Raw genomic sequence first — 26,362 nt, forward strand, 5'->3', positions numbered from 1 at the left:
GCCCTCACACAGCTCCTAAATCCACACAAATTACATTTAAAACTCATTAATAATGTGAGAATGTCTGCGCTGATGGAAATGGATGTTTGGTGGTTTGTATCAGCTGAGAGCTGGTCTAGATTTTATTATTCTGTACACTGAAATAGCACAAAAATAAATCAAAATCTAGAATTGTACTTGGATTAAAGATGGACATATATATATATTTTCAAGTGCTGGTGTTTGTTCTCAGCCACAGGATGTTTTTCCCCAGGGTGACAACAGAACTCCCTGTACTTGAAGCTGGTTCCCACCTCTCATTAATCTTCCCTTTAGCACCACCCTTGCACTTGTACCAGTTCCCATTAACTTTAGTTCATTAATTCATTACACCACTTCCACTAGAACAGCCATCTCTTAAAATGTCACAGATTTGGGACTGATTTTCAAAAAGGAGAGCTAATTGCAACCAAACAACTGGGAAAAGTGTGTTCAAGATACAGAAGTCAGCCCTTGATGAATGCAAATGCTGTAACAAAAAAGCTGATTATTTTTCCTCTGAATATTATAAATAAAATAATATAAAAATCTCTCACATGAAAAATCCCAAAGACCAACTCCTCATCAGCGGAGGGCTGAAAAAGCAACACCTTCAAAAGTACTCAAGGACCTTAAATTCTATAAACTTAATGTAGTTTCAGCACTCCAGGCACTTTTCTGCCCCATCTGCTTCGTCTACAACTTTCCTAATTTTGCCCCTTCAAGACCTACTATATAAAGATGTGTGAGAAGTCCCACATTAAAGTGTCTGAAATTCAACAGTTGATGTGCACATGAAGTTTTCAGCTAACGTTGAGAGGAAAGCTGTATTTGTACTGAGTTATTACCAGTAAAAAAAAAAAAAAAATTTAAAAATCTCCAGCAACATTTAAATTTTGTAATGGTCCATAGTTCCAACCCCACATGTATCTTCATCACAACTTCCGGAAGTGTTAATTTGAGCATTTGCTGTAAAAATAATGATATATTGGTTTAAAAATCCTACACTCAATTTCTTGCATGGAAAACTAGTGGAGAAGCCAGCAAACATGAGGACAACACCACAACATCCTATAGCAAAGCCTTGAAGACTGGTTTCATTTCCAAATCTGCTTTTTAACCCACCCTTTCTCTGAGGCAGACTCCCAATCTCACTGCATACGTCGATAAAAAATTGAGTCATGTAAACACATTTTATGCAGTGATCTCATTAAGGCTGCGGTGGAAGCAAAACGGCTCAGCACTTCCCAGCTGGGAGTGAAATGCCTCCCCTTCCATTTGAAAGCTGAAGCACATCATTAAATACTAATTTCAATCAAGGAATATCTTTCAAATTAAAACCACACCACACTGAGGTGGAGCCTGTCCACAGATCCCAAATGTCAAATCTCAGCTTGTCCCAATTTCCTGTGGAACAGCTCTAGGTAACTGCATGTGCTGCTCTTGCATACACTGCCCTCTGCACTTCAGCTTGACCTTATTTATTAAACACATATTAAGAAACAAAATAACCTACAGCAGTACCAAAGACCTTCATAACTTTTAGAGAAACCAGATAAAAATCTGCTTTCCTAAGTCATTCACTTTGTTAAATGCTATTTACGGCGCTCGTGCTCATTGGTTTTAATATCTTTTATCACCAGTTAAGAGGCAGCAAAGAATATGAAATTTATGGCATGTTACCATTCAGACAAGGAAAAAAAGAAGTGTAGATATTTAGCTATAGTTGGGAAGTTTGCAACTATGTATGAAACACAGCCATTGCTGTTGGCTGAACATCATTCCTTTGGATTTCTGTCATTGTTTATCCTCCTCACAAAGAGAATGAGGCAATTAAACCCTAAGGCCATGTAAACAATACTGATGTCAAACATCTGTGCTGTCCCTGTTATTTAAAGCCATGAAGGGTGGTAGCAACAGAGCTGCTTTTATGTGCCTAGTCACACTTTCTTCCTCTTTTAAAAAAACAAAACACCACCAAAGCCATCAAACAGTTACCTGAAAATGGGGTTTCATGGTACCACCGTCCTGATTCCATAGCACAGCTCAGGTGCTAGGAAAATCCAAAAACTGCCAGGCTTAAACTGACAGAGTCAATGCAACTGTCATAAATCTCCAGGGAAAAACCAAAAGGTGATCTCTCCTTGTTTCACAACAGAGAACAAACATTTATCTTGTCCCCATTTACAGAAATTTGTCGTAATATTTAAATACCTGATTTAAAAGCAAATCAGTAAGTGGGTTAACAATATTCATCACTGAACTCCTGCCCACTTGTGTTCATTCCAGGGCTCACCCTCAGGCCAGGGGGGGCATCTTGGAGCTTTAACATTCATCAGATTGGGGTTTTTGGCTATTTGACAAAACAGAAATTGTTGCTTGCCAGGTTTTTTTTTCCAAGCCTATGAATACATGGGGGAGGGAGGGAGGAAGCAAGGAAGGGGGAGAAGGATGTAAACAATAAATGAGAACTTCAAAGTAAGAACTAACAATGTAGAACAATGACTTGTATATCTTACAGTACACGACAAAAGTCATTTGTCTTGGTGTTCTGCAGCTGCTAAAAGAAATCAGTGCACAGCACACAAAGCTTTGATATTTCCACAGAAGAAAATGGTTTCTTAAAAAATATCAACAAACAACTAGAACTTTCTACTGAATTGTGCTTACTCAATTTGCACATGCAGGGTTAAAATAATAAATATTGATAATTTACACAGTGTTTTAAACCATACAGGAAGGCCAAGACAGAAGAGACTGTACTTGCAAAACAGTCAAGATTTATTATAAATACATGCTGACTTCAGACTAAGGTAATTTGGAACAGTGGATTTCACTTTATCATTAACAAGCTGTCTGATCTCATTGTGTTATTTCTGTATCAAACTGTACCATCAAAAATTTTTCAGATTAGCTTTGAGGTATATTAATACTTTCTACATTATACAGCATATAAGACTCAGAGTATTTAAAAGTAAATCACTGGTGTGAAAAACAGGAAAAATCGTAATTTGTAACAATATATTTGAACAGGAATTTCTACAGTGAATGTAAATTTTAATTGTGTTGCAACTAATCTTCCATTTTCAAATGGAACTCCTGAAAACTTTGTGCTCAGTTTACAAGATGTGGAAAAAATAATGTTCACTTCCCATTTCAGAAAAATGAACAAATTTATAACTACATTTTGAGACAGTACATCATTAACCACTCCAATTACAGCACTGAATCTCATCAATATTTTTATCCAATGCAATGACTAAGGTGAAATCAATGTCTTGGAAAGTCTCTGTTGCAAAGAGCTCAGGATAAACCAAAGATGGACTGAAATAAAAACAGCATCAAACAAGTGGAACAGCCAGAAATTAGAATGTAAAAAGCCCCTTTATAAACATGGCATTTTGCCCAGATTCAAAGGTCCCTCCACAAAAGTCCATGTTTATGATCTGGACTGTATTATTTGACCTAACAAACATTTATAATTCCCTCCACATTTCTAACCTTCTTTGTATCTTTACTCTTTAAAAACACTACAACTGCTACTTCCAGTTGCAACACATTACTCTTTAAAGAGGAGATATTCACTCAATTAAAAAATTAATATGACATTGCCCTGTTTTTATAGCCACTAAAAATTAAAGGGTTTGTGCTAAATCAAATCTTACCAGCTTCCCCCATCAAGAAAAATCTGACTTTTTAAATGACACTGAAATTAATACACATTTGCTTGATACAGAAAAATAATTGAATGGGCAATTGTTCTTATTCATATGTAAATGTCATTAGGCTCTTTCAAGAGAGAACAATGTATTTTTCATGGATTTCCATGTTGGGGGTGGTGGGAAGGAGAAATGCACACAGCTCTGTATCCCAACGACTGTAAGAACTGGAAATGGTATTTCTGCTTTCAAGGATGTTTTCTCTGGCCAATAAACATAACATGGATATTAGCACTACATCACATCGTATTATTTAACAGCTTTATTTGCAGGGTCCCACTTCCACATGGAACAAACGTCTGCCACCAGTAGGAGACACTGACATCAGGAAGGACCAAAAAAAGCTCAGTGTATGTTTGGAAATTAAGAAAGCTTAGACACAGCAGTATTAGATGCAATTTCATAAAAGCTCAAAAATGCAACAAACTGTATCTTCAGAACTGAACCCAACTGAACCTGTGAACATGCAGGATTCACACAGATTTCAAAGGGATTTAGTGAAATACAAATATTATGGAAGATATCACTTGAGAATTTCACAGAATTCTGCATAGTGCCCAGTCCAGTGAATGAGTCTGAATACACTGAGTCAACAGTACTGACTTCTTTTCCCCAGTGTTATTCCTCTCTTTTTTTATGCTGTATTTTAGCAGCTACTGAACTTTTTACACTCGTTTCAAGATCTCCTAAACCAGTCACTAAAACTGTACTTCCACCTTCTTTTCACCAGTGCAACATGTTGCAATAACAGTGTAAGCACTTACTTTTTCTAGTCAATGTCTTTTCTCCCTTAAAAATCAGAATCTGTACATGAAAACAAAAACCCTCAAACTTTCTTCCTTTTTTTTTTTTTTTTTTTTTTTAAGAGAGAGACACTTTGAGGTAAAGATTAATCATGCAGCAAAAGATTAATTCCCAGCTGCTTGGCAACCATCTGGACATTCTACTGGTTAAAACACTAGTTTGAATTGCTAACCTACCCCTTTGATCTTTCTCAATGTCTCCAGCCCATATGTGCAATAATTAAAGACATAGTTCACAAACTATTGCAAAAAAATAAATAAATAACTGTACATGTACATCTAGATCTCCATAGCCAGCCTGACTGGTATCAGGAATTATAAATCAGCAGTCAGTTTATGAAAACATGTCTCATCCTGACATCCACTGTGTGTCTCACACCAGTCTAGCAATAAAATAAGGTTTGGGGTTTATTACATCACATTCTGAAGAGTTATCAAAGCAAGGCAGAATGTGACTTCCTCACACGGAAGACAATGGACAACTTGCACATGTTTTTGGGAACAGGACATTAATCAGCCAGGAATCATGTTAACAGCATTCAAGATTGCTGTGAATTTAAATATGAACGAACAGATTCCTACTCAGGACAATTATTCAGTGGTGAGAATCAGTTTACAACTGGATTCTCCATATAAATCAGACCCTGCATTCAAAACAGACACTAGGGTTGTGAAGAAAAGGAGAAAATTCAAATGAACCAGAAAATAGTCCCTGTCACTTCTTGGAGTATTTTCAAAGGGAAATAAAACAGTATTTTTACAACCAAGTTATCATAAAAAAAAAAGTTACAGAAAAGTGAAAATCATGATGAAAGCCAGAATTATGTCATATCTGCCTTTTCTTGTCTCCTCATATGGGCCACGCTTGTGTGAACAGAAATCAACACACGTTCTTACATTTGAACAAGAATATTCACCAGAATTAAAAACCTTTGCAATCTTTATCCTTGGAAAGCAGCATGACATTTAGGAGCAGAAGTATGGCTTGGACAGTCCCCAGCGAACAGGATGACAAAAGAAGGGGAACACCAAAAGAAGAGAAGTGGAAGAACAGAGGGATAATAAGAAAAGGAATTCCAATACAGGAAGCTCCAGTTATTGTAAGATTCAGGTTCTGGGCCCACTCAAATGCTTTCAGAAAGTTCATCTAAACCACTCTCCTCCTGTTATTAAAAAGCACAAACAGCCCCATCACATGTCTGAGGAGGTTCCTTGTGCTGTATCCAGCTCTCCTGATTCCATGCACAGATGTTTATATATCCATCCACCAAAATTTAAACTCTAGAGACACACACAGACATAAGCACACACTTTTAATTCCATACAACACACAAGAGAACAACCCTGATAGATTTTGTTACCATTCTTGGAAGAGACAAACAAAAATATTTCTTTTCAATAAGGAAAAATATTAAATTCATCACGTAGCTAAAGACATAATAATGTTAATTTTTCAGTGGTTTAATTACAAGAGTCCTTGTTTTAGGATACTGTCTCCATGCTGGGTTTATTTATTGTTCATAATTTGGCATGAACTTCATGTATTTAAATACCTCACTATGGAACAGGGCAATCAAGAGGAAGAAATCAAACCCAGCAGGACAATGCCCACTGATCACCATCTCCTGATTACAGGGACTCTTTATCTTCAAATGTTCTTTCCCTTCCCTTTTCCATGCTAACACCAGCCCGTGTTATTCACTCTTGCTCCCAACTTTTACAACTTTCTTTCCTCCCTGCATTCTTTCCCCTACATTCTCTGTATGGTCCCTCTTGGGGAACATCCATACCACAGCCCTCATGCAATTTGCTCTGTTTCAAGTTATAATCTCCTGCCAGATAAGTGAGAAGCACAGTAAATCTGCTGCTTTCAACACCTTCAATCCAGAGCACTTTTAGCCAGACCACGACTTAACTATATCAGCACTGCAGATTTTATCTTAATGTAAATATATCACTAGATCCCAACACTTCTGGGCAGTAAAACCATAAAAATGGCTTGATGATCTTTATAAACAAAATTTGTGTCATGCAGTAAAAGGGAGTGCTCATTCCCAAAATAAAAGGAGAAAAACATAAATAAAGATTACAAAGATGAAGGTCCTAAACAGCTTTTTAAAAAGGCTGCATCCTAAAGATAAGACTTCTTTAATCATAAACCCATAAAACACTCTTCGTTTTCCATCTTACTTCTGGTCCTCGATCCATGAAGATGTGTTTTCAGGGAAAAAAGGAAAAAGTCTTTTTCCCCACTCTCGATGTTCTCTGTTATCTTACACCACCTATCTTATGTCTCCTTTTCCTCTGGTGCTCTCCCTCTTCCTCATTCCCCACCCCACATGACAAACTGGTGGAAGTTATCCCAGGTGTTCTCCTGAAAACTCAGCCACTGCCTTCCCCAGAATTCCTCCTCCCTCCAGCTGCACGACCATTTAGTCTGGGCTGCTTTAGTGCACAAGAGGCTGGGAAAGCACCAGTGGTTCCAGTGTCCAAAGGCTTTATCACTGGATTCCCAAAAATCAAAACAGAGGAGTAACAGAAGCACAGTGATAAAGTCAACAAAAACATTGGAAACACTCAGTGTTCTCAGTTAAGCCAGACAGATGAAGCTCCACAATTTATTGCACAAAGCATTGAGATTGCCAGTTTGACTGAAAAATAAATAAATTAAGAGCTGGTATACAACTCAGCACAAATTTACTTCAGGTAAGCCTTCAACTGACAAGTGAAAATTATTTCCCATATGCCTCAGATTTGTTTAGGTTTCCTTTGTTGAGATAAGATAAATAAATATCTTTGCTTACAAAATAATAAAACAGAAGGAAATTGAGAAAAAATGCTAAGAATAAATAAGACTGACAAAATGAAAAATTACGATAGAGAACTTCTTTAAAGAAACACCAGAATGTCTTCAAGTGATATATCAGATAAAGTAGTTGTTTGAGAAAGGTTAAAAAAAATCAGTTTATTAACATAGCTAATTTTGTTTTCTCATTTCAGAAGAATTCCAAATCTTTATCTTAGCAATGGTAATGGATACATTTTTCTGAAAAGCCACAAATCAGACTTTTCCTTTCCCCCTCCTCTGCCCTGTGGAGCACTGGGTGACACAGGATGGCCAGAGGTGAAGTTCAAAGGGACACTTTTCCCTTTTTATCAAGACAGGCCAATCACCCCATCTGTTGTGCTTTGCTGTCCCGCTGAACACAGATATATTCCTGTTGGGTTGCATCTCCCTTGTTTAAGCCCATGATTTTTCAGTAATGTCCATTTCCCAAATGGTTTAATCCATGTCAGAAGTATTTGGGGAAAAGATGACTAAAAGCCGCTGCCTGACGACATCGCCGTCCTCGCAGGGCTGTGATGTGGTTATCACTGCTCATGGCCATGTGTTCAGCATTACAGAATCTAAACAGGTGCAGGAATGCTTTATGAACAAAGGTCTAAAGGTTAAAAGCAAAAAACCCACAGTTATCCTATTTTATGTTCTCCCATTGTACTACAAAGAGGTTGAAAACAGTTAAAGGTTCCCCCGAACCCTTTTGTACAGCACCATTTTTCTGTTAATACATTCACATTCTATAAATGAAAAAGCTTTATTCCTAATTGAGCTTCACAAACAAAATAAGATGAAAACACATTTAAGTTTTCTCGTTAATAGCACACACATGGTGATTGTGAAACACTGTCTGTAACCTTTCCAGTTCAAACCAGCCCACAGTCGAGCACCATTAGCAAAAAGTCCTGGATTTTTACTGTGTGGTTTAGAGGATTTTTCCACTGAACTAGCAAAGTATTAACTGGGTACTTTATGTAGCTCCTTGGCATGCATTCATGTTTATTTAATTTGAAAATATTGTTTAAATGACAACATTGTGTTTTCAATTTATTTCTTTCTTGCGCTATTTTCACATCTTATGAAACCTTGCCTCATCCTGAGGCACTGGTGGTCTAAACGTTGTCACTACAAAAGAACAGTCAATAGAAGAGCAGAGAAAGTGAAAGGCACATGGATTGTGAAACTGCTTGTCTGAGCATTGAGTGAGACAGCCAGGTAGCAACAGAAAAAACTTCATGTACACTATTTTATCAACAACTGAAGGATCTGCCAACCAATTTTACCCTCCTCTGTATCTCTGCTAAAGATGTTTTCTGAAGTGTCTTGAAAGTAACTTTAGGACAGTTCCAATTCATGTGTCCTTACAAGATACCAAGGAAAAGGAGGAATATTTTCCTGCTTTGCTGATGATGCCCTTTCCTCCCCACCTCAGGCATATTTGGGGTCCTTTGTGAGTTTAGGTTCTTCTGGGTAGTAGGGAACTATGCATGTATGTCTCAATTTTCCAAGAGCATATGGCTGAAAGCAGAAATTTGAAGGGCAAACACAGCAGAGTGATAGATCTGGGGCTCCACTGCGGTTTTTTTTGACTGGTTAGTTGATTTGGGGGTTCTATTAATCATTTTCCTAACACACCTTGAGTTTCCTTTCCTGACCATTAATTCACTGTCTTTCAAAATAAAGAAATGTGTTAAATAAAATGAGAAGCTTGTCACAAAATATCTCAGGCAGTCGACTTCCTTAAACCATGAAAAAGGTGAAAATGACCACAAAATTTTACTTTTACACATATTCAAAGCAAAATAGCATGGTGTGAGAGAATTAGACAGCCAAGCTTGGAATCTCAGGAATTCACAATGTTCTGAAGAAGTAAAATAAAACCCCCATACCACCAAAAGAGGATTGGAGCTCAATGAGGCAAATATAGAAATAATGCAGATCCTATCAGAAATAAGGCCAAAATCTTCTAATTTTAAAAGGTATATAGAAAGTAAACAAAAGTCCTCCCTAAATCAAAGGTTTCACTACCTCTGTTAAAAAGTAATTTGGAAAATTCCTAGAATTCAAACTTCCCTCCACTAAAAATTCTTTCAAAGGACCAGTTAATGTGTTCAGAAAGTCTTTTTACCCCCTAAATAATTGGGAAATACATTAAGTATTTAATGACAAGCCCTGTCACTTCAGCAAATTTCTCTTCCATGAGATTTTCTGCTACAATAACTTCCTTGTTAATGCCCAATTTCCAAGGAAAATGCCTTAAAGACTCCAAAGAATCCTACCTCTTTCTCCTGCGTTAGAAGCAGTGCCTGGTGGTGCCGAGTGGGGCTGCTCTTTCCTAGGCCAATTTTAGGTGTCATCTATTGAACAAGGAAAAGTTCAGAACAACCAATGAAGTTAAAAACAGTAAATCCAAATACAATCAATCCTGACCCGAAATTAAAAGTAGGGAAAATGTTTGTTTGCTCTTCTTAAATACCAAGGGAATATAAATACCTACCAGAGTCATTGGCACACGTTTTTCTCGCAGGTATCTGGGGTTTTCTAACTGAAAAACAAGAGAGAGAAAAATCAGCAGGTCAACAATGTCTTATTCAGTCTAAGACATCCCAACTAAACTGTACTTAGCACAGCAACTGCATCACTCAAAAGAGCCACAGATGAGATTTCAACATGCCTTAAATGTTACAGGAATAGGAAATCGTCCTAAGAGATCATTTGGTTGGAAATTATCTACTCAGCAAGTTTGATAATGTAAATGGACCAAAAAGTGCACTTTTTTCCCCTCCCAACTCTTGTGGTTGTAAAAATTCCATCAATGCATATTATAAAAATATTTGGCAGCTACCTACATAGGCATATGCAAAAGATTTCCAACTTTATTGGCTAAATTTTCATTGAAATCAGTATAAAGCTACAATAAGTTTACAGATTATACTGATTAAAATCCAGTGCTTTTGAAAAATTACAGTTGGATGCATTGAAACTACAGCCACACGTGTAAGCTACAGAGACAAAACATAAGGAAATGATTCATTAACATGACTATATAATTAAAACAGCTCTCTTAATCACTATTTTTAAGAACTGGATACAAAACATTGTTCCCAACCCACTTCCTCTATCAGACAGCTCTATCTTTCTCATTTTCTCAGACGATGAGGCTCAAACATCACATCACAGAGAAAGCAGAATGCCCAAAAAAAGCTTTCAAGGGTATAATCTTGTAAAATGTGGCAGTGAGATTTGGAATATGAATGAGATTGCAATACACATTAAAAAAAAAATGTTGTAAGATTAAGTTGATCTACAAGGCATGGCAATTATATCAAATGCTTACACTTTCTGCAGTAGTATGAAATAAATTTGTGTGTTGAATTTATCAGTGGAAAAGAGACTTAATCCCTCTGAAATTTTAATTTGATACAGTGTTATTCATTTCCTGTCCCAAAAGGTGATGTAGGATTTCTGTGTGCTGTTGAGGAGTTGTCATATTTCACCCAGAAGTCGTTGGAGATACTCACGTTTAACACATACCTTCAATTTCAATGAATAGTATTATCCAATATTTTAATACATTAGCTGAAAGCATCAAGAAACCAATAATTTAACAATAACCTGTTTACTGTCAGGGAGTTTACTAAAACAGTTACATTAAACTTTCTTTCACACAAAGTATCCTATGTTAGCAATTAAAATCCATGGACAGCCACCAGTGAATGAAGAAATCCTGGATGCACCCACTGCCAGAAAAATAAGGCATTTTGGACACAGAAGAGATTATGGAGAGAAGAATACAGGAGTGGGATCATCCTGGAGCATTAACCACAGGAGACACAGTGGAGGGGAAGAAAGAGCAAATCTAGAGAGAGGGAAAAAAAAGGTACAGAAATAGCAAACTGGAAAAATTTTGGAGGATTTTCTTTGTCCTACACATTTGTACCTGGAACAGGATTTTCTATCTACATCTTACTGCTCTTATACTCCTCCTCCCATCTCAATTTGGCCACTTCCCCATCCAGCCCACACACACCTGATCATCCCCAGGGCTGAAGGTGTTTGCCAGAAGCTCAAGGTACTCCCCAATTTGGCATCCCAGCACCCTGTGCAGCAGAGAACAGTGGAAGCCTTCACCAATACCTGGTGGAATCTGGAGAAGGCTGCAGAGCGGCATTTCAAAGGCTTAATTATTTCCCAAGAGTCCTGTCTCTCATGCAGAATGAATACTATCACCCTTTACTTTGGCTTTTTTTAAAGCTAAAAATTACTGTAAATATTTACAATTAATTCCAATCCTTTATCTGACCATGACATTCAGCTGTTTGCAGCCTTCACTTCAAAACCAATCTGAAAAGCTAAGGTACATCCTCCTTGTTTATGAGAGAGAAGGAAAATGTGTCTCTAATACTTTGTAGGGCCCAAGTCTTGCATTTTTTGATTTTGTAACAGCAGCCATATGTGCTTTGAAGTTAAATGTTCCCACTTTGTTACTTGTTGTGGATTATATCCACTTAAACTGATCTGTAAACATTTAATGCCTCAACATTCATTCTTTTCATGCTGGTCCTCTGCAAAACTTCTTGTTAGCAAAATTAGACCACATTAAAGAGAGAATATCACAATAAAGAATGCCCCAAAAAAGAAAAAAAAAAAGTCTGTGTTTATGAGAAACATGCAAATTTAAAAATAATAAGCAAAAGGTCAAAGACAAGCCAAAATACATATGTATGAAACTGAAGGACTGCCATGAGAAGAGCAGTAAATCACATGCTTTCTAAAGAGTATGAACCAAATAAATGTCACCATGAAAGACATCTTTATTTGAACTAGAACTGAACTCTAATTTGTAAATACCACTTCTTAACAGAAATGGTATTTTGAATTTCTTTGTAGGAAAGATTTTGGATTCTCCTGTTCTAATAGGCAGTCTGACAAGAAACCATGTCTCAATTTGTGAAGACTGCAATAGTCACCTTCTAGTCCTCCTAAACCAGAGCTGTGAAGGTGTTGGGTGATCAGATCCCCATGAAGAAATCCCCACCACCTAACAGAGACAATATACTTCATGCAAATACATGTATTTTCTTAAGTTGAAAAAAAGGTATTGCAGCAATGTACATAAAAATAAAATTCCAAAACTGCATTTCAGGCAAATGAGCCGTAATTTGTAACCTTAGTATTTTCCATTTCTATTCATTTTAACAACACCTAAAGTGTTACAAACACCTAAAGTGGTCAAAACTAAATATTTATGAGTTACACAATTTTAAAGCTACCAACGCAAGCAGTGAGTGAAGCCCTGACAAAAGTTGAAGTGGTTTCTCCCAAAAGCAAGGACACTGCAGGAAAAGCACAATTTTGAGCTCTAAGTACTTCTGCAAGTCTCATCCTCATCAATCATATTCCATCCCTCAGGCTGAAAATATTGTACAGGCTTTCTATCTGTGCACTATAGCCCAGTCCAGAAACTCACAGCAAAGCTTTGCTCTTTTGCTCAGTAAATACCACAACAATGACAACACTGATGTCGTGGTTCCAAACTACCCCTCCAAAGTCACGTTCTGCTCTTTGGAAGACGTTTATCCAGGGATGGTTATCTCCAGTAATCCCCAACTGTGCCTGCGTCAGTCCATAACAGAAGGTACATTGTAAATATTAAGATTCAGGGAACAAAACCCCCACACTTGCATCTGCAGGCTTGTTCCACATTCTCCTCTAAGCTTCTTCAAAGACAAAATGTGATTGTTTTCAAAACAAGGATGGCAAAAACACACATGAAAGAGTTAAGAACACTTAAGACTTTGAAATGGTAAACAACTAAACTGAACCTTGCCCTAAATTCTTACTTTAATCTAACAAACCCAGCCAGCCAGCATGTTCCCTACCGAAATAACTGCTGAGTAGCTTCAGGAAATTTGAGTAAGGACATTCTTATCTAACATCATAATTTGTAGGGAAGTTCACTTTAATGCTGCTTCTGCAGTCTTAGTGGAAGGACATTAAAGCACATGAAGATTGTTTGTCAGCATGGAAGTTGAATTTATTTTTTGAAGTCGCAACACCACTTGGAGTTCACTGTGGGAAAGTTTTTCCAGTGCTGCTGCCCTCCAAGGCCACAACATATACAGTAGGTATGTTTATAGTAAGCAGGCAGACTGAGAAACCAAACAAAAGATAATCAAATGGCTTGTGCAGAAATGGTTGAGCTTAACTAGACTGGAAAGACACAGGCAGATGTGAGCCAAGCACACAGAGCAGGCACAGCATCCACTGCTGCTACAGCCTCCCAAGAATTCCCACCGCTCCCATCCATTTAACCCTGTGTTAGAAAGCTTTTCTCCAAGGAAGGAGAACAGAACACAACCCACCAACCACAGAATTTCTTTGGTCTAAGCCTTCTCAAACCTTTATTAGGCAATAAAATTTCCCAGGACAAATTCTGGGCAAGGCTGAGCATCCAGGTTCTCGGCACTGAAGACCCCACATCATTTCTGGTAAAAGCTAAAGAGTTAATTCTTGTCCTGGCTGAATTCCAGTGGTGAAAAATCGTGTTCTCCCTGATTAAAAACCCCTTTGCTGTTTCCCCAGGGTACAATCTTTTTGCGTGCTTTCTGCCTAAAATGATGTGCTGAATTTCCTGGGATGTTCGAAAGAGATGCTTTGTCACACCTAAAATTGGCTACAATTTGGTGACAAATGAAACTGCATCAGAGTCATCATGACAGAGTGAGAGAGAGAGAGGCAGGTGAGGTAAGAATTTGCAGGGGTTTAATTCATTGTTGTTCCTTTATGTAACTTGAATTTTTTATCCAAAAATTATGTTTGTCTACAATCTAAAAAGCTCAGCTACAAGAGGAAAAAAAGGAAAGGGAAAAACAAAGCAGTTTAATTCCATTATTCAACAAGGTTCTTTTCCTGACACTGTACCTATTTCACAATATTTAACTATTTTTGAGACATAAACAGGAGATGGCCACCTTCCCCTCAGTTGTGAAGTGCACTAAAGCTGCAACAACATGCAGAAGTTTATTGACAGCTGTTCATGAAATAAGATCACAGAAACACAGAAAAGTTTGGGCTGGAAGGACCTTAAAGTTCCTCTCATTCCCCTAGCCCAGGTTACTTTTATTATATTCTAAGATGGCTACAGAATGACAAAGAAAGTCTGAAGTAATGACATGACCAAAGATTACTGGTATTTATTTGTCTCAGCTCCTGGCTCGGAACCTTTTCATTTCAAACAGCCATAGAAAAGGATTTCTGCTTTTCTACATTGCAAATGCAGCTTCAAGGCATGAACACCTTATAAAGGACAGTCCCTATATCAGTTTAGATAAGAGTCAATACAGGCTAAGGAAAACAGATTTTATAATGTATGTAAAGTGAGTGGAAATTAAGTATTCCATGTATAAAAGGCAAATTTATCACAATCAAAACTCAACTTTTTTTTTTACAACATTTACTCATGCCTGACTAGAATCTAAAGAACTTGAACAATAAAATGTTGGATAGGGATAATCAGGAACGCTGCAAGGCAAAGGGAAAAATTCTTTTATTACTCACAAGAAGTAACAATATCAGCAAAGTAATGCAATAGACTTACTTCTCCTGTAGAAAATGTTATTATTAAGAACAAATACCTGAAGCCTCCAGATAAGACTGTTAAGCTTTGACCTCTCTGCTTAGTAGAGAAATCATAAAAGCAGTTCCCAAAACTTTTCACAGTATTTTTAATAATAAATTTTTTAAAGAATCTCAATCACTGATGTAGGTATATCATAAAAACTGAAAACACATCCAGTATGTGACCTTAAAAATACAAGAGCTTTGAAGAAGAGGAAATTCAGACTATATTAAAGAAGCAGGAGGCTGAAAGATAAGCTTATAACTGGTCATTTCAATCCAGACAAGCCCGAGCTGGAGCAGTGAAGGCTCAGCAGCACCTCACAGCTGGAAGACACCAGGGTTGTCTCACCATTTTGTGTACCTAGCAAGGTATTTGCAGATTCTTGGATAAAAGCATGGTCTCCTTGTATACTTGCCTGACATAATCACAGCTTCCTAAAATTACACAGTTCCTTACTGAGAAAAATCTTTGTAAAACCAAAAAATCCCAAGGAAAGTTTGAAAAGTTTTTCAAGACAACCATTCTTCACCCAAGGCAGCTCCAAATGAAAGCCATTCTGTATCTCCTTTCCTATCTTCCCCCACTACTGAACTATTCTTTTGGGTCAAGGGTCTTCTGTATCTGAGGTGGGATCACTTGTAAATTAAGTTTCCCAAACAGTTTGCAGCTGGGAGTAGCAATTAAAGGACAGCAAGATGCTCCCATGGCAATTTAAATGCTGGCAAGTAACAGCAGCCACATCTGACACTCAAATCTTACAGATTCCAAGGTGCTGCAATCATTTAGTGGGATTTTTTTATTTTCAGTAATGATATATTCTTTAAGTATGACACTCCACTTAAAACTTCCTGACCCTTTCAGAACCCACTGGAGGCCGTGATCCACAGCAGGGAAATGCTGTTCAGCAGCAACCCCTCACAGACCTCTTTTACAACCTCAAATCCTCTTTGTCAGGTAACTCCCAACAAGTCTTATCAGGCAATCAAAGTCTGTCATGAGCGACTTATTTAATTACCATCCCTGGAGAGGAGACTTGAAAAACTGATTTATGTGCCACGGTAGCCAATTTGTTATCCAAGGGAGTTCCTGTATCAGCAGAGGATCATCACAGTTTAATAACCAGCCATTAGCAACACAACATGATTGCAAACTGGGATTTCAATTAGAAAAAGAAATAAAATACAAATAAAATGACAGAGATAAAAGATAAGCAGGCAGGCAGATCGACACTGATATAAAAATGCTGGATACAAAGAAATTCTTTGTCAGCTTTCTGCTCATATAATCCAATGGATAAATACAGCCCAAATATCCAAAATCTGCAAGTCACTGCTTGCACCTTTGTTTCAGACACCTGTACAGTGCTGACGTTTTCACCTATCTCCACCTTCAGCTTGGAAAAGGCAAGAGAAACGCCAAGGACACAAAACCATTAATATTCTTTGTTATCATTTCTGATTGAACTGAAGAGAACATGGCCATTCATGAAAAGCCTGGAGAGTAAAAGGCAAGATTTTAAAATGCTGTCATATCCCTCTGGACTGACAAGAGTATAGGAAGAATAAGGATCATTTGGCAGCTGATTAAAATGAAAACATGAAAATACGTGATTATTTTTCAAAAAACAAGGCTGAACTATTTCATTAAACTCGCTCTCATCACTCCTAACTTTGGCTGTAACTCTGTGAGCTCTCAATCTGTGAGAATAAGCACAAAATGAGAAAGAAAAGAAAGAAGAAACCTCCCTGTTAAAATCAAAGTGCTTAATAAAAAAATTGCTATGAGGATATTAATCCTAATGAAATAGGTTAAAGATTTGGTGGTACAAGTTAAAAGGTTATAAAAAAGACAAAACAATAAAAAAATATATTAAAATACAGATACAGAGAAGAGGTCACTTCATTGTGACCTTAGAACTATTGTGAACTAACACCACAGGAAATACAACCAAGGGAATAAAGTCTTATAAGAGTAACAAATTTGAATTATTAAAAGGGAAAGAAAAAGGTGAACACACAGAAAAGTCTCCTGAACACTTTCAAAAGGAGGCACACTGACCAAAAGAAGTTGAGTTGTATTAATGGCTTGCAAATTCTGTATTGATTTAAAAGAAAAACCACTGAAAGCCAAACTCTTCTTTCATTTATACAAGTATAAATAAAAAATAATGTTATAGAGTCATCAATAAATAATCTGAATTTCTACCAGAGTGAGACACTTGGTTTTGACCAGCAGCCATTATTTTGCCTGATTTATCAGTAACCATATTAAATATATGAAGATTATTATTACTTAAAATTTTGATGTTTTCTTCTCATAAATTCATAAAGAACCTTTCCAAGCTGTACCGATTGATTTCTAAAACACTGATGGCCACATGAAGTTTTGTTGGCTAAGCTCAGACTACATTACTGAGGAGTTCCCATTGCAAGTCAATAAATAAGTAAAGTACTCAGTTTATTTTACCCCAAGATTCCAACTATTGAGTCGTGCTTCGAGGTCATCATCATCCAATGAAAAGTTTCTCTTGTGATGATCATCCTGGAACACAAGGAAAGTCAAAGAAAATACCAGAATTGCTGGCAGACACATAATTTAAAATTAAACTTCTCATTGGCTTGGCCATACCTACACTGCACTTCCTAATAGTGTCACAATACCTCTGACAGCTTTCACCTAAATAGCTCAGTTTCCAAAAGGATAGTGGGCTGAGAAAGAGTTCAGAGGATAAATTAGCCTGGCTCTCCACTTCAGTGTTCTTCTTTATTAATTCCCAAAGCAATGGTCCCCTTTACAGAGGGTGAATTTACTAAACAAAACTCAGAATACTCAGTTTTCAGGTAACATTCTGGAGACAATTCGTCTCCACAGTATCCTTTGTGGGCCTAATCCAGAATTCAGAGATCACCTGATCAGCCTCCAAATAAAAACATAGATTTAAAAATCAAAGGAAATCACAGCAAGGCAGTGATGGTTATCAAAGCAGCTGCTGCCCAGCTCAAGGATCTTCCCTGATTTCCAGCATCCAGCCAGGGCTGTGGTTATTGCTGCTCTATGAAGTAACAAGGAATTACCTTTCAGAAGAGAAGTTTTTCCTGTCGGACAACAGTAACTACCAACTGCATTTAATGTATCTAATGGGAAAGCTGGTACAGAACATTTCTCTGAGCTGAGGTATTTTAAAAAACAACACTGAAGCTTGAATTACTTTGTCTCATTGTGTGAGGTTTGTGTATGGGCCTGCCAGCACCTCTTCTTTAAATCTCATTGGTCACAAGTGACTGGAGCTTGGGCTGCAGTTCATCAACACTTGGTTGAGGCAGCTCTTAATGTTTCTTAAAAGTCTCCCTGCTCCTCTACCTGGGCCTGAATGATGCCAAAACATCTGTGCATCACTGACAATGGAACATTGTTCCAGCCAGCCAAACGTTATCAAACTGTCTGGCAAAGCAAGGGAGGATTATTTCACTTAAAGGCCCCTTTAAACCTGTAATCACAGGAGAATCCAATCTATGGAGCTGAAGAACAATGAAGTGCAGTCATTTATCAAACACTGCCCTGGAAGCTGTGGCAGAGCCACCACCACCACCACCAAAAATTAAAAATAAACAAATCAAAGCAGCAAAACTCTCCTACAAAACTTTAAAGCCCCAAATCCAGGTTTCAACTGAAGAAAATTTTTTTTTTTACAACAACTCTCCCATAAGGAATATTTCCTGAAGTAAATAAACAGGAAACCAATAAGGAGAAATTTAGTAAATCCAGCATGTGGTTCTATTTTTAATTATGGCATTTCTGTATTTAAATTACATTTGTATACATACAATCAACACACACAAAAATACATGCACAGCAATCAGAGCCTAGAGCACAGGCACTGATTTTTGCCCACTGAGCACCTGTAACCTGCCCTGATAAATCCCTTCTTGCTAATCCTCTATTCCAGATGCACAGCACAACACAAATTTCCTCAGTAAAGAGCTTCCAGTTTATCCTACTTGCACTTCATGTCCTCAGCTGTGCCCAGCTGCAATCTTTCTAAACTATTCCTCTGATAGAATCAAAAAAAGAAGCATGGGCAGAACTACAGGAACAAACAGGAAATTCAGTGTTCATGGAGGGGTGAGGGTTGTTCTAGGTGTGGTGAAGGACACTGCAAGGCCACAGAGCACATTTTGGAGGGTAAACAGCGCATTTCTTGGTATCGCACATTTGTCAGGAGTAACTGTCAGTGCAAATGCTTGCAATTATATAAACAACATCATTGAATACTTTGGACTAAAAGGGTTTTAGACAAAGCCCATTCAATGCTCTTTCATCAGTCACAATGCTCAGTGTGGAAAGTCTGATGAAACAAACTGTCCAAAATTCACTCTTTCAGAGGTCAACCATCACTGAACAGAGCCAGAGGCATCTATGCAGCTTTCTTTAATCTGTTATTGCAAAATACAAGATGATGTCAATGCAGGCACGTTGCCAAGCCCAGGGAAAACAGTGCAGCAGACACTGAACACACGACACTAAACAGAGGTCAAGCATTAGGATGAACTGAGAGCATCCTATAAGAAATTCTCCTCCCCTGAATTGCAGAGGACAGATTTCAATGAGCTTTAGTCCTCCCTATCACTCCCTCCCAAAAGTCTGCACCTTTACACAGGGATCATGACCCACACAGCAGGAAATAACAGCTTTACAGGGATATATAAACCCAACTCAGGGAAAGTAGAGCTTTAGGACAAAAAGGAGAAGCATCTTACAGATAGTGGCGTGCCTAGGTCATCTTCATCTGCCCGGTGAGAACTCAGACAACGGGATATTACTGATGGCTTCTCATTGAATCTTTCCCTGTTGTTAATGACAAGAGGAAGCAGAAAGAAAAGGATTCATTTTCAGCAGCTTGTGGCACACAAAGGATGTTAATCACAGAATAGAATTGTTTAAAATATAGAAAAAAACTGTCAAGATGGAAAGATCAAAAAAAAAAGAGAGAAAACAGAAAAAATTTCTTGTTAAAGGCAAACAAAAGTCTTAAGTGTTCCATTAAAAATCACCACCAAAAAACTCCACACCAAAAAACCCTCTAGAAGTATCACATACATGGCAGTACATTAAAAAGTGTTCTTTGCTTTTCTTTTACTACATCACCCAACATCTCCCAAAGGATTTTAGGATAAACCCAAGCTAAGGAGAGGGTTGATCTAGGAGAATGTTTTTGAAACAAAATTGCCAAGAATATAAAACAATATAGGATGGAGTCCAGTGACTCAGAGAAGAAAGAGGAATTAAGGTGATGGTTGGCTGCACCATAGGGGAGACTTTTAAGACCAAAAAAATAGGTTAGAACAAGGTAAATGATCCCATAACACACAAAGACAAGGGCAAGAACTACACACACAGCTCAATACAAAGGCAGTGGCTTGAAAGGCCAAGGTGGAGAGGAACATGTCAAACGAACAAGTCACAAAGATTGTCTAAGTTTCATTTCATTTCTGTTTTAGGGACTAAAGTGGAATTTAAGGGGGATGGCAAAGAAAAGCCCACAAGACAGGACACAAGCAAAGCATGACCAAGTGCTCTGTCCAGCAGAGCTGGACAGGGATTTTGTGGAAAAGCTTTTGTTGCAAATAAAACACTTGAACAAAGGCAAATGAAGATCAGTAGATAGGTGAAGAGAACTGTCACTGATGCACCTGGTCACACATTTCTCAGACAGAGAACAGGGAAAAAACCAAAAGAAAATAAAAATTATAAGCATTTATTAGATGGGTTCATACACCAAAAGATCCAAAACAGTAGTGAAACATCCTTCAGCAAATACTCCACTATCAAATCCACAGGTATTAAAGTAATTAAAACCTTCTGTTAGTCCCTTCACCTTCCTATGACTGGCTATATTATATTAAAATCAAATCAGACCATTGAAACACGTCCCTTCTTTTCCATCTGGCAGCAGATGAGATGGTTGCTATACCAAAGACACCGAGATGAATGAAGTGTTTATGAACAGAACAACAACTGTTGGATGTACAATATAAACCAGTCACTTCTAGGAAGACAAACACAAAGTTTTCACGAAGCAGAGGGCCCAGCTTTCATCAGAACAGCAGGGAACAGAGAAATACAACAACTGGGAGCCTACCTTCCATTCCAGCACCAATAAATCCCACATAAACAACGTGTACGGATGCACAATAACAATTATAAAGCAGTAAATAGTTCAGATAAGCAAAGTCTTAGAGGTAAAAAAGATCAAAAGGAATATAATAACACAATGACTGCCTCTTGCATTTCTCACCAGGATTTCATCTGACACAAAATTACCTTTAATTAAAGGGAGATAAATCTTTGCCTGCGAGTAAATCTGCCCTCTTATCAGATTTCCTTTCTGAACAATACTCAGGTTACCTAACAATGCAATAAAGTTCCAATTGTTAAAAATGAGAGAAAACAGAATTCATGCCCTCATCATTCAGAGATTCAGGAATACCAACAAATACACAACCCAACCCAGCTTGCCTGTAATACTTTCAAATTGACCAAAGGGAGAACAGAAGTCTAGATGTATTCTCAGGTCTGTATTTGCTATTTTGAAGAGGAACTGAAAATGAAGCGGCTTTACTTCATTCTACAAACAGAATTTCTAAAGATTGTTAGGGATGGACCACAATTTTGCTCATATCAAGTATGTACTACCTGTTCACTCCCTTTTCCAGCCTCCTGCTAATAAGAGTCGGGCTCCAAAAAGCATAAGATTAATTCTTTTTCCTCCCACTTCAGGTGAGTGAAGGATGATCAGAGTTTTGATATCAGCCCTGTGACCTCCTGCTTCAGCCCAAGCAGGGAGCTGGCATGGGAGGAAGAAGCAATTTGCTGCTAATAAAGGAGATTAGTAAATATTCCTTCTAGGAACAAAGTAAGGGAAACTAACTGATTCCCCCCTGCTACAGCACAACTACACACCAACCTTTAACAATGTTTTCAGGCACACTCTATAAACATAAAGTAGAATTTTCCTAGGGAGTCAGAAAGCTCAGGTTTCTGTTCAAACCAATCTAAACATTTCTCAAACAAACCCTCTCACATTTCAAAATAAAGCTGCACCTTTCCAGCCCCAGTTAGTCAGATTTATTCATCCACACCCCAGTTTGTCTACCTACTTTTTATTCAGGCAGAAAAACAACTTCATATAAAAAAGCCGAAATTGTCCAACATAGAATTATCTGTATTGCAAGATAAAAATCACTATGAAAAGAACTTCTCCGTTCATTTGGGTCTTTGAAAGGAGAGAATCTTGAGTTAAAGAACATCAAGTAGTTACTCAAACGTGTCTCACCGACATTATCTATTTTGCCCTGAGAAAATGTTGTAAGAACTGAGTCATGGCTGGAATGCAAGATTTTCATCCTCCTCCATGCCCATGGATTCAGTTTTCCCAATGCACATTCAGAGAAGAGAGACAAATATAGTGGAACTCGGTCACCATCTGCTGGCTATCCCTACAAACTGCACATCCAGAAATAGTTAATATATTACATTTTAACCTGCACTGATAGCCCATCCAAAACTGTAAATACAAAGGAAAACAGGATCTATATGTTGGATATAGGCAATATCTTAACATGGTCACATTTAAATAAGTATTAAGTATGTAAATATTCTGTATTTCTACAAAACACAACAGCTGAAATATTTGCCTTCAGTATGTTTCTGCATAAGTTGCAGGAAAATTAGTTTCTCATTGCTGTGAAGATTAGTTTATGTAACCTACAGAGCTATCCAGCCTTTCCAACACAAATCCAAATTTCCTTATACACAGCCCCACTCTTGGTCCAAGCATCCACTGGCAGAGCTCTGCCTGTACAGCTGGTTTTTAATTCCCAGACTCCTTTAAACCAGTAACATTATTCAATTGCATCTATTTGCTTTTCCTGGCATGGAATAATTTGCAATCCAGGTCTCCAGAGAAGTCACCAGAGCCTTGGGAACCATACTGTTCACCAATGTAGGTATTGCTTCATTCCCACAGGATTAAAAGGAAAAAGTGAAATAAAGCTGCACTACACCAAAAATGACTGTGGGAACTTTGCCAGGCCAAGCTGAATCTTAGGTTCAGACACTGAGTGGGAAAAGACATCAGATTCCCAATATTCTACTACAAACCAGGAAGCAAAAGAGAGAAAATATATGGCAAAGAAGGAAGGGAATAGGTGGAACTGTACCTCAGCTTTCCTGAAGTGGGGACCAGCCTCAGTCAGATGAAGAGGGAGGAATACGCAAATCCCACCTCAGCTGACAGTGCAAGTCAGGAATTTGGAGTAATTAGGTGTATTTTCATATCACAAATACGGCCTTGTAGAGATAGCAATGTGCTAAATTGGGCCTAATGAGCGAGAGTTGTGCTGATATTGTTTTATTGCTTCTAACACCCAGAGTGACACTTTAACTTGATGATGCTGCGCTCCCAGGGACTGACACAACCTGGTCAGATGCAGGACAGATATCCTGACACAGCACAACAATAACAAAAATTTATCCAAGGTCTCAAAAAACATTTCTTAAAGCATGATGCATTCCTTGTTTCCATAAGGTTAAATCCAAATTTTTTTTTTTTTTTAATTAAGGGTATCTGGACAGCTCCTCCCAACAATTCTCTGTTTCACCAAGCCCAAAGCAGTAATCTCATAACTCAGCTGGCAATTCTCCATTCTCTGCCTCTGGTTCTTAAACCACAAGTCAAAACCACAGGTTCTTATCAGAGCATGACTGCAAGCAACCAGAAGAGCCCCTAATCTTCAAGAAAAGGCAATACAGAGACCTCAGACCTAAGAGCATTTTAAAATGATTGTTAGAATTACACACAGTTAATAGATACGGAAGAGGAAAAGTTCCACAATACTCAGTATCAATGTGATTTAACTTGCAAGTGTCTGTCACTTACCCAAATCACTGCTGAAAAACTAAAAACATGATTGAAAAATTATAATAAACAGCATAAGCATCAGTGTGCCTCCAACAGAACAGCTAATGATGGCCACTTCTGAAAATCGTAAGCGAAGACATTAAAGAAGCATTGGACTTCTGGAACAAAACTTGCAAATGTATTTCTAAAGCCATGAAACAAAACCAGAAGCAGAGCAAACACTCACTTCCTCTTGTACAGTACCTACTGAGCTTTGAATAATATTCACTCTGTGTCTGAGAGCGCTTCCTTCACCAGGGATTTCAGAGAGGCTGAACATTAATTAGACTTTGAAACGAGCAAACAAGAGGAAATTCCATCCATGACTGCAGTGCAGCCACATAAAGGAAAAAAAGGAACACAGATCTTGATAATCAGCACAAAGTTGCACTATGTAGGAAAATCCAGAATACTTAAGAACAGTAGATTAAACTAGAATTTACCTAAGAGTCCCACAAATTAGGACAGAATAGAGCTGAAGTTTTCCAAGTGTCCAAATGACCAGCTTGTCACTCCTTCAATACTGCAGGGACATCTTTCTAAGCCAACAGGAAAACAAGCCTTAATAACATGACACATTCCACCCCTTTTTCCCTGCTGTAAACAGCTCTGTTCTCATCCGATTGGAACTAAGGATGCAGCTTAAGTTCACTGGCTACTGCAAATCAAACACCTACACCATGCTCAGCAAAACTTGCTTATCTGCTGGGACCCAGTATTCTGTTTCCTCTAAAAAACCTGTGAGCAACAATCATAGAACAACCTCTAAATCTACCATCTGTATGCTTGTTTATATTCCTAATCTATAGGGAAAAAAGCCATTAAAATCTATTTGATAAAACAGCTGCTTTCAGCATCATAGCCTTAGACTACAAATGTAGACCTTGATTTTCCATGTTAACATGTCTGTAAATGAAAGGAGAACAAGAGCAAGGGAAAGAGGATAGAGGGATGGAACATAGAAGAAGATGCACAGGAGCCAGGGGAGACATAATTGAGAAAAGCAAGGACAGATGAGTCTAGAAGTTCTCATTACATTGAAGTTGTTACCAGAGTTTCTGTATATAATGCACAAACACTGATGGTGAGTCCATGAGGGAGTGCAAGAAACTCACACAAACTGTGACATCCAGAGCTTATCAAATCAAATCAAATCAAACATCTTTTAAATACAAATCAAACACTGACTAAAGCAAGGACAGGAACCTTACCCATGTGCAGGTGGTGTTGCTGAAGATGATTCCTCCACAGAAGATACATTACTTTCATGGTTTCCCAGCTCTCCCACCACCCACTCAGGGTAGCAGTCGGGGCTACTGTTCCGAACTCTTGGTGAACTTGGTTCATCAAAATAAACTGACTATAATGAGAACAAATGGAAGATCAACATGGGAATATATTTACACAGATACATTCTTTACACTGTTACTGTCATTTCTCGCAGGAGGATCTGCAGTACAAACCCTCCTTTTCCAGTGAAGTCAGTGAGCTGTGCAAATGCCACCTTCCCAACCCACGGGAATTCATGGCAACAGAGTAAATATTTTCCAGTACTTTACTTCTTATAGCATGGGTAATTTTAGCAAAAATTGGCACTGTTATCTCACTGAAGCTTATGCCAAGGGTTGACACAGCATATTCACTTCTTCAGAAAACAAACTGCAACTTTAACAATGTCTGTGTGAACTCTATAGTCATCTCAGGCTACTAAAGTTACCACCTTTAAGTACATTTTTCCTTTCACAAGAACTATCTACTGATTAGGACAAAAGAAAGCCTCAAGGGCCTTTTATTACTAAAGAACTAGAAAAAGATTACCTTTCTGCTCCTTCAAAACACCTACTTTTATAAGCCTTCTAACCAGAATTTTGAAGATACAGGTCTCAACAAGTTTTGCCCATTGAAAGGTTTTCCCAACATCAATTACAAGAACTGCCTTTATTTATCACATGCAGTTCCACTCAACCCATTCAGAATTGTTTTTCACATTGTGCCAAATCAAAGATGGAAAAGCAATTTCAGGATGCATTTCGGCAAGTTTGTCTTACAATGACACCCACCATGTAGGCAGGCAAAGTTTTCAGCATTCCTTCCTCTGGTTTTTGGGTGAAGGGACCATCCAGAACTCCTCTCTGCAGCATGTGGAGCAGCAGTTTTGCATACAAGTTTCGATTCTCCCTTCCCACTATTCCTATGCCTGTTCCTGAAGGTCTGCAGAGTTTTTTAATCCACAGTGAGCATCTTTTTCTTTCTGAAAATATAGATATACATGGTCACTATACATTTTCAGAGCAAATAAACACATTCAGAAAACAGAAGCCACCACTGGTCACCAATTTTGTAGGTTTCTCCCTCCTACCCTAAGTTTTAAAGTAAAACAAACAAAAAAATCCAAAAGAC

At 37.9% G+C, this 26,362-nt stretch overlaps 1 protein-coding gene across 7 annotated transcripts in view; it reads right to left on the bottom strand.

Annotated features, from left to right (window-relative positions):
• CEP112 (centrosomal protein 112) overlaps positions 1 to 26,362 on the bottom strand; it is a 159,582-nt gene that overhangs the window by 129,521 nt on the left and 3,699 nt on the right. For 6 of the 7 annotated variants that reach the window (XM_069032391.1, XM_069032389.1, XM_069032390.1 and 3 more), the window contains exons 3-8: positions 26,023 to 26,213; positions 25,174 to 25,322; positions 19,761 to 19,848; positions 17,470 to 17,544; positions 9,877 to 9,924; positions 9,659 to 9,736 (exon numbers count right to left, since the gene is read on the bottom strand). In XM_069032391.1, the coding sequence (XP_068888492.1) occupies positions 9,659 to 9,736; positions 9,877 to 9,924; positions 17,470 to 17,544; positions 19,761 to 19,848; positions 25,174 to 25,322; positions 26,023 to 26,213 (629 nt within the window). Of the gene's footprint in view, positions 1 to 9,658; positions 9,737 to 9,876; positions 9,925 to 15,418; positions 16,455 to 17,469; positions 17,545 to 19,760; positions 19,849 to 25,173; positions 25,323 to 26,022; positions 26,214 to 26,362 lie in introns of those variants that run through there. The other variant, XM_069032395.1, reaches the window with a different exon arrangement.

This window comes from Aphelocoma coerulescens, chromosome 18, assembly GCF_041296385.1.
Source record: "Aphelocoma coerulescens isolate FSJ_1873_10779 chromosome 18, UR_Acoe_1.0, whole genome shotgun sequence".
Classification (NCBI taxonomy): Eukaryota; Metazoa; Chordata; class Aves; order Passeriformes; family Corvidae; genus Aphelocoma; species Aphelocoma coerulescens.